The sequence below is a fragment of the Symsagittifera roscoffensis genome, chromosome 5 (genome assembly GCF_963678635.1).
Source record: "Symsagittifera roscoffensis chromosome 5, txSymRosc1.1, whole genome shotgun sequence".
Classification (NCBI taxonomy): Eukaryota; Metazoa; Xenacoelomorpha; order Acoela; family Convolutidae; genus Symsagittifera; species Symsagittifera roscoffensis.
Window position 1 is genome coordinate 5,477,001 of NC_087066.1, and position 9,583 is coordinate 5,486,583.

Genomic DNA, 9,583 nt, shown 5'->3' on the forward strand with positions numbered 1-9,583 from the left:
AAATAGCAAACTTCTTCAAAACTGTTTAAAACCCTATTAAATTTTTGCACCAACAATTAAATAAATATAATACCAATGCAGTAATTTAATTTATAAATTTTTCCCCCACAAGCAGTAAATCTAATAATGATGAAAATTTGTAACTCAATTTTCCCCAACAACTAGCAGTAAAATTGAAATTCTATGTAGTAAATTAATAAGAAGCAAATGCAGTACTAACCTTTTGATATTTCCATTAACTCGCACAAGAATTCTATCCAAACTCGCACAGCTCGCCCACGAAGAATTGTTTAAATAATGAATTTCAGTTTCAAGCTTTCACAACTCAACAACTCTAACATACGATAACAAGTTTCAAACTTTCCTTTAACCCGGTTGGAAAGGAATTATATACTAAACAAAACTAACCAATGCAGCTTACTAAACACCACAACACATAGCATAACAGCATGACTAAGAAAAAGGAAACCAACGGTACCCAAACCGGATTAACCCAGTTTAAAACTGGATAATTTATTCTTTTGAAGACTATTATAAAGTCTAAGAAAGAAATAATAAAACACAAAAAAGTCGAAAGACAAACCCATACCACAAACAATTTGATTTTTGAAAAAAGGACACAACCAACAAAACATAAGAAAAACCACAACAAACCCAACATAAAACGTTGTCACATAACAGGACCTCTCACAAAAACCGCATGCAATCATACTCCCACTCCTGGCCTAACCCACCAGGAAGGACGTCCTGAGCATGCTCTATAGCCGGCCTTACCCACCGTGCTACATCCACGCTTTGTGACCACACTCCTATTTTTAATAAGAGCTACTCAAGGGTGAGTAACTCTTCAAAATAACTGAACTAAAACAAAAAGCTTTTGTGAAAACAACTAACTAAAATCATAATTAAAAAATATTAAACTAATAAAAGTTTTATAAAATGTAAATTACATTATGCAATACATAGATCAGAATACAACACCAAGGACGAACATCCAAAGACAAAACGACCTCACTACACTCGAGAAAGAATGGCCAACTACAATCAATATGCAGCTCACAATCACAACTCAAAGGATTTAGAGTACGACTTGACTTCGCAGAAAAGGACTTCATTGAACTAGACCAATGACCACCTCGATGTTCAAGTATACGTACAGATCCGAGTAACCAGGCATCCCCTCCACGCACAATCTCCACGCCATTCCTAGACAAGATCAAAACACAAAGAAGTTCTCATCAATGAAACAGAAAAACCTGACATAGCCAACCATTCTGAAATCAGATTTGAGTTTGTTGCGAAAACCCAGTCGTTGTCTTGAGAAGACACAACGATTGAATCTGGGACTTCTCTAATAAGAAGACCCAGAAGAAATAAGATGTTCGCCAAATACCAACGTCCATCATCCATCCTTCGAATTGCAGAAAAACTATTCTAAAAAACTCTGTAAAACCCGGATCTAACACTCACATCGATATAGAACGAAATAAGGACATGCTATATCGACTCACTACACCACTAACATCTAGACAATTTACCTACATTGGATATAAAAAATCACTAAAAACACACACTGCACCCCGAGCTAATGAATATACACTAGAATATTACGATCATAACATCATCAGAGCTAACCAAGATCAATTCTTAGACGACGATCGCTTCGCTAACCCACAAATCACCGAGAAATTTTTCATTAAAACACCATATGTATTTACACTAAATATCTTCGATCGCAAGTTTGACCACATTATTTCAGAAGCACTAACAGACACACAAGCCTACGAAAGTTTTAAAGAACGCTTCCAAATATTTTCACTAACCTTTCATTTCCTTGCACCACATGAAAGAGATTTGCACTGCTCACACGATATTATGTTGCGCACTAAACAAACACACACATATACTTATTATCGTTTCATCCAAAATCACTTTGACCTACACACTCCCTCCAGACAACCACACCATCGTTTTCAATTCATCAATTCCAAATACACCTCACCATTCTTTCTTAACTTCACATATTGTATTAAAGATACTAACCTTCATGGTATTCTTCGAAATTATGATCCCATAACCCAAATGTACATTTTTTGTCCAATCACCAAGACCTTCAACGCAGAAGAATCCCGACCCTTCCTTATCCCACACGAGTTTGTACAACCTATAGAAATCCCCATTTTAGAATTCATCCATAACACTAAATTCAATCACAAATTATATAATCTAATCCAAAACACACCCTATGAATTTGCAGTTGGCACTGAAGAACTAACCAACATTAAAGCACTTCAATTGCTTTGGCCACTGCTTCAAACTAAAAATATCATCCGCATTTTAGCTAAATTACTAACAACTTCAGATCTCATCCACGACATCTTCCCCCACGGTTTCTTCCCCGACGACTAACAGGTAAGTTTGAATTATACATATTACTAACTAATTTAAATATTAGAAACTCACCATTCTTTATCCATGTTTTCTTTAGAATTTTAGCCTTCATCCAACGATCATCTGAAAAATTCACAAAAGAAAAATAAAAAATAGCAAACTTCTTCAAAACTGTTTAAAACCCTATTAAATTTTTGCACCAACAATTAAATAAATATAATACCAATGCAGTAATTTAATTTATAAATTTTTCCCCCACAAGCAGTAAATCTAATAATGATGAAAATTTGTAACTTAATTTTCCCCAACAACTAGCAGTAAAATTGAAATTCTATGTAGTAAATTAATAAGAAGCAAATGCAGTACTAACCTTTTGATATTTCCATTCACTCGCACAAGAATTCTATCCAAACTCGCACAGCTCGCCCACGAAGAATTGTTTAAATAATGAATTTCAGTTTCAAGCTTTCACAACTCAACAACTCTAACATACGATAACAAGTTTCAAACTTTCCTTTAACCCGGTTGGAAAGGAATTATATACTAAACAAAACTAACCAATGCAGCTTACTAAACACCACAACACATAGCATAACAGCATGACTAAGAAAAAGGAAACCAACGGTACCCAAACCGGATTAACCCAGTTTAAAACTGGATAATTTATTCTTTTGAAGACTATTATAAAGTCTAAGAAAGAAATAATAAAACACAAAAAAGTCGAAAGACAAACCCATACCACAAACAATTTGATTTTTGAAAAAAGGACACAACCAACAAAACATAAGAAAAACCACAACAAACCCAACATAAAACGTTGTCACATGACAGGACCTCTCACAAAAACCGCATGCAATCATACTCCCACTCCTGGCCTAACCCACCAGGAAGGACGTCCTGAGCATGCTCTATAGCCGGCCTAACCCACCGTGCTACATCCACGCTTTGTGACCACACTCCTATTTTTAATAAGAGCTACTCAAGGGTGAGTAACTCTTCAAAATAACTGAACTAAAACAAAAAGCTTTTGTGAAAACAACTAACTAAAATCATAATTAAAAAATATTAAACTAATAAAAGTTTTATAAAATGTAAATTACATTATGCAATACATAGATCAGAATACAACACCAAGGACGAACATCCAAAGACAAAACGACCTCACTACACTCGAGAAAGAATGGCCAACTACAATCAATATGCCGCTCACAATCACAACTCAAAGGATTTAGAGTACGACTTGACTTCGCAGAAAAGGACTTCATTGAACTAGACCAATGACCACCTCGATGTTCAAGTATACGTACAGATCCGAGTAACCAGGCATCCCCTCCACGCACAATCTCCACGCCATTCCTAGACAAGATCAAAACACAAAGAAGTTCTCATCAATGAAACAGAAAAACCTGACATAGCCAACCATTCTGAAATCAGATTTGAGTTTGTTGCGAAAACCCAGTCGTTGTCTTGAGAAGACACAACGATTGAATCTGGGACTTCTCTAATAAGAAGACCCAGAAGAAATAAGATGTTCGCCAAATACCAACGTCCATCATCCATCCTTCGAATTGCAGAAAAACTATTCTAAAAAACTCTGTAAAACCCGGATGGGTGGAACCTGATCTAAACTACATTTTATGATTGGATAAATTAGATATTTTACCAATGTAAAGTATTTAATATTAACCAATCATGATCCATCTGACTAACAATCCACTTATTTGTAAGTGCTGAAATTACTTGTAATTTCAGCACCAGAGAGATTTGAATTTAACTTAGAAATTAGTTGAACTCTCCCGAGTACTTCAGCAGCCGCAATAAACCAGTATACCCTAGATCTATTGAGCCTAGCAGAGACTAGTTAAACAACCTGAGACTAGATAGTATAAGAGTAAGATTAGGATCGGTATTAGACTAAGAAGTTGCACGAATCTATCCGGCCGAAAATAAGATAGCGTGACGAGCAGACGGTGTACCCTATCCGAAATTACTCTATGAGTTATACACTTCGGTCCTAACTCAATCGGCACAGTATCAAAAGTTATTACATTCTCAGTAAGTGTTGTCTTCATTTAGAATTTGTATTTGTGAATCAACTGTTGACGCCATGAATGGGTTTTGCATGGGTTGGGAGGAAGTGGGTTGAATTTTGAAACCCTCAATTTTGCAAGTCTTATGTGTTATCTACATATCAAAAACTCTCGGCTTGCAAAAGAAATCTAACTTAATGATTAAGCTAGATTTCTTTTGCAAGCCGTGAGTTTTTGATGTGTAGATAACACAGGAGTTAAAGATCTGTACAATTTCAGTGCAAATTTGTTTTAGCTCGGGTTTACTGGTTTCAAATACCATTAGAATCCGTCCAGTTCAATTTGTTATTTCTCGAACACCTCAAAACTTAGGCGTTGTAACTGTGGTTTTCAGTTTAGTTGTACAGATACTTGGGGCATATTGAATGTATTATTAGTCACTGGAAAAAAATAGGAAAAAAGTAGAAGTTATTCAAAATAAAGAAGGACGTCACTGACAGTTATTATTCAGAGTTCATGAGTCGTGTGTGCGTCATCGGAGCTGGTGCAGCTGGTCTTTCAGTACTCCGGACAATCCCGTCCCAATTGATCCACAACGGAATCAAAGTCACGTGCTTCGAAGCTTCAAACACAGTTGGAGGCGAATGGAACCAATATCGACCGAAAGCGACTCCTAAGAATAATGTCTATTCGAATATCAACGAAGAAGTTTTGCCTGAGTCGAGTATGTATAAGAATTTGATCACGAATCTGCCCACGTGTTTCATGCAGTATCCAGACTATGATTGGGACAATAACAGGTTTTAACATTACCTCTCATTCAGTGATGTCCATTTAATAAAATAAAAATTAAAAATTTGAAAGCAATACTAAGAAATTGAAGCAATATTTTCTGGCTAGTCTATTTTCATCAAATTTTTTCTAATTTTGTCGTGAAAATTCAGATTGTTTGCTTTTTTCCGCGGAACTCTGAAATGTTAAAATAGTTGACTGATGTAAAATGTGTACTTTGGCGTCGGATTGAATCCCGCTCGGGCAATTTCATTATTTTTTCAATTTGAATTGCTCAATTTAAATTAAAATTTTTCATTTAAATTGAGCGGACTCATAATTTACTTAAATATATTGAAATTTAAATGAAAATTTAAATTTATTTAAGTTGTTTATTTAAATGAGTTTACTCATTATATAGAGATACATTGATCAGGATTTTTTATTTGTGTCTAATCAAACAAAAGTCCGATCGAATTTTGGTAGGACTTTCGTTTGTCTGTTTTTTTTTACAAACGGAGTTTGCCCATAATTTTAGCACTTTTTACAATAATTGTAAATTTTGGAAGTTTGTTTGAAATTTATATTGTCTTTGCATTTTTCTTTTCTTTTAATAAAAAGCAACAAGTAGCACTTTATTTAAAGTTTTGGTTGAAATTTTGTTTCTTTCTGGTTGCGATATTTCGAAAAAAATTGTATTTGTGACAGACTACTACGATAAACTACGAAGTAAAGTTGTTCTAATTTCCTCGAAAATGTTCCATTCACCTGGTTTTATTTAGTCAAGTGACCTTTTATGAGTCATTGCGGTTAGAGAATTGCTAGATTGTTCTTTTTTGTAAAATGAGAAATATGTCGCTGCTTTTACGGTAAAAATTTTACGCTTCAATTGTAAATTCTGATTTCTGGCACATGGTTGTATCGCAAATGGTGTGAATGTCCGCCTCGCCTCTGTGTAAAGCAATAACTTCAGTCACTTATCAAAAAAAGTTACTTTGTTTCCAGTCGTCAAGCATGTTTTAAAATTCGTTTACGATAAACTTCCTTTTAAAACCTGAATTTCTGCAAATTGTGCTCTAAATGAAAAAGAAGAGTTAGGACATCTTTGATCTGATTAGGTCGTCGTCTTTTGTCCACCACTCAGATGTGGCTCACTATTTGGACAGCTACTCAACTCACTTTGAACTTGATAGATTCATCCACTTCAACACAAGAGTGACTAATTTGAGACGATCGCCTGCAGCGAGTAAGCAGATTACGATGTAAGATCATTCAAAAACATAGATACTATTTTTGAAATAAACGCACTCCTTTGAAATTTGTAGATATGTTCTCATTAAGTGGCTTAAATAGAGTTGTATCTGTTATGTGCGAATATTATTGTTTTTTTAATGTACAGTTTTTTCTAATGTAAAAATGGCACTGTATTTTTCGTATTTTTTTATCAAAGTTCATTCTGTTAAACTTTTAGTTTTTTTTCTGATGTCATTTGCATGTTTATGGTGTTTGTGTAAATCGTTTGGTTTTTTTCAGCAGCAACAGTGGAATTGACTAAATGGCTAGTTACAGCTTCTACCGAAGGATCCAATGAATCGAAGGAACAGGAGTTTGACTACGTTTTCATATGCACTGGACACTTCAAATTCCCAAGGTATATTGAGATACCAGGACTGGAAAAGTTCAAAGGTCAAGTTATCCACAGCAAGTTCTACGATGACCCGAAAGACTTCGAAGCAAAAACAGTTCTTATTATCGGAAACGGAATGTCAGGAATTGACATTTGCACTGAGTTGATCCCGAAAGCATCACATGTTTATGTTTCTGGGGCTACGATAAAGGATTGTTTCGGAAAAGAGAAAAACGTTTCAGAAATTGCTTTAGTTCAACAATATGAAGCGCATACACATTCATTTGTTCTAGAAAGTGGACAGGTTTTGGACGCCAAAATTGACAGTGTTATTTTTTGTACCGGTTATACGTACGATCTTCCATTTGTAGACAAAGAGTCTTGTGAACTTAAAATAGAAGATGGATTTATAAGTCCAATGTTTGAATTTGCAGTACATGCTAAGTACCCTAGTTTGTTTTTAATTGGTCTGAACCAACGCGTGGTTCCGTTTCCATTTTTCTACTACCAGAGCTCTTTTTGTTGGTCCTTTATTGAAAATGACTATGCAAACTTGCCCTCGAATGTGGAGGAACTTGCGAAAACTGAAGAACGTGACAGATTGAAGACTAAGAAGAAAAGGCACTTTTTCTGGCTGGGCGCGGAAGAAGGGGCCAACTTCAGCAGATACTATGCGGAGGTCAGCTGTAAAATCGATGGGTTTAGATCAATTTCGGAAGCCATAGCAAAAGTAGCTGAATTGAGATTCAAATATCCATGTGAATACAAAAAGTGGACAGTTCAACTAGAGGAAGATGGTTCAGTTTTGATATCAGAGACAAAACCAGGGTCATAATTTTGCAATTTTTATTAAATTGTAAAAGTTAATTCTACCTAGAGAATGATATTTTGTTACTGAATATTTCTATAATCGAAATCCATCGAGTAATGTATTTTTGACTATTGTCTGTTATATCACTGTATCCTGATCTGATGATGTTCAGCCCAAAATTCAATTCGATTCAAGCTAAATTATTTTGTTATTTAAATTGCAGGCGTACTCTCTGGTGCCTTGTTATAACTCAGCTTTCAAAATATTTTCATGTTTTACGTCTACATTGGCTTGCAGTTTTTTGAGGCATATAATTTCGGGCATCTTATCTATGTTACCAAAAGTCTATCAAAATATAAGGAGTTGTCAAATTAGACTCTCATGCTAAAAACACCTCCCCAAAAATTAAGGACCACATAGTACGAGGTTGTTTGAAAAAAAAATACATAACGTTTATTTCCTCATCAGATATAAGACTTTTTCCCGTAAATAACTTTTCTCCTGGCTCCGTGACTCAGTTATCGATTATACTTTTCTGTTACAACATATATATTTTAGCATTGTTATTTTCAGGCCCAAGTAAAATTTGCTTTTTATGCTTGTTAAATTTTTTACCTACTCGATTTGCTTATGTCTTTTTCCGCCCAATAGGTTACGACTAAATTAAATCGTCTTAGTAGCCTATTTTGCGTCGATAGTTCAGCAAAAAAGTTATGCGAGTGTGTGTTCTGAGGGAAAGAGTGAATTAGTTTGTTCAAGTCACACATTCCATAGGTTTTCGCTTCCCTGATATCACGCTTACCTTCTTATTTTCGATAACTTCTATCTTCTCGGCATTTTTCCTTCGATAACATCTTCACCACTTGATGCTTATCTTTCGAACATCGGAATATCGAACTCGGGTGCGTAGCTGCGTATACAAATTTTCGCCGCTTGTTGAAAAAAAAACACTCCGCTTTTCTAATTTTGTCTTCCGCTGTTTCGACAGCAATTCTGAAATTTTCGATACTTCTGACTCCTTTTTCATGGCTGAGAGCTTCTCCGTAATCCTTCAGGTCACGTTGTTTTTCTTCATACTTCTCCAATTGGTGTTTAATCACCTCGTCCTGTTTTTTTTTCTTAAATGAAAAACACGACTATGTCTTTTCCTTGATTGATTTTGACTTATACTGGCACCATTTAGTCCAACTTGCACTCTTAAGTAATCGAAGCAATCTGATTTTTTTTGGATCTTTGTTTCAAGGGGGTTTTATGGAAATTCGATGCTGCTAACTTCAAAAACTTGACATTTTTTCTAAACAATACTATGTATTAGCTTTTTTAAAAAATTCTCATCCTACTGCTCCCTACGTGCACAATCACCGTTATATCTTGCTCCTTACATCGCCAAACACCAAAATCCACCCCGCTTGTCCCAATGAAACAATCCCTCAAAGTTTCCAATGGCAGATGTTGAGCGTTTTTCACTTACCAAGCTTTTTTACGCCTTTTTGGCAGAAAGGAAAGAGCTCATATTTGTTAGGTTAATTCAACCATTTGCAATTGAAAGTTTTTTTTGGTTCAATTGCTGGCTTGCTTCTTCGAGAAAATTTTTTTCCGATTATAAAAGCTATAGAATCGTTTTTAGAAGAATATGTTTGATAACTGTCAGAAGATCACTCGACCTGACCCTACTGACCGAAAGGATCTGCATCATTTATACATAATGTTCGTTGTATAGAATCGCTGGAAATGCATCTCGGTTATTGTTTCTCAAGCGACTCGATCTAAAAATTTATAGTAGTTCAGTGCAAACATTGTTACTTCGGAATCAATAGGCTAGTTTTGTTACTTTAGAAACATTCATTCAACTAACACATTCCATAGGTTCGGATGTCAATCGGAATATCGAGTTCTACTAAGGTTTTAGAGTCTCCGTAAATATATTTTCGGCGTTTAGTGGGAAGAATACTC

General features: G+C 35.2%; 1 protein-coding gene across 1 annotated transcript; it reads left to right on the plus strand.

Annotated features, from left to right (window-relative positions):
* Positions 1 to 4,742: 4,742 nt before the first annotated feature.
* On the plus strand, positions 4,743 to 7,879 carry LOC134846126 (uncharacterized). The gene is made up of 3 exons (XM_063863347.1): positions 4,743 to 5,221; positions 6,311 to 6,438; positions 6,726 to 7,879. The coding sequence occupies exons 1-3, from the start codon at positions 4,938 to 4,940 to the stop codon at positions 7,652 to 7,654; spliced, it is 1,341 nt and encodes a 446-aa protein (XP_063719417.1). The 5' UTR covers positions 4,743 to 4,937; the 3' UTR covers positions 7,655 to 7,879.
* The last annotated feature ends 1,704 nt before the right edge of the window (positions 7,880 to 9,583 follow it).

Coding starts and splice junctions, on each gene's coding strand:
- LOC134846126 (XM_063863347.1), top strand. CDS start 4,938: ATGAGTCGTGTGTGCGTCATCGGAGCTGGTGCAGCTGGTCTTTCAGTA. Junction 5,222..6,310: donor TATGATTGGGACAATAACAG/GTTTTAACATTA, acceptor TGATCTGATTAG/GTCGTCGTCTTTTGTCCACC. Junction 6,439..6,725: donor GAGACGATCGCCTGCAGCGA/GTAAGCAGATTA, acceptor GGTTTTTTTCAG/CAGCAACAGTGGAATTGACT.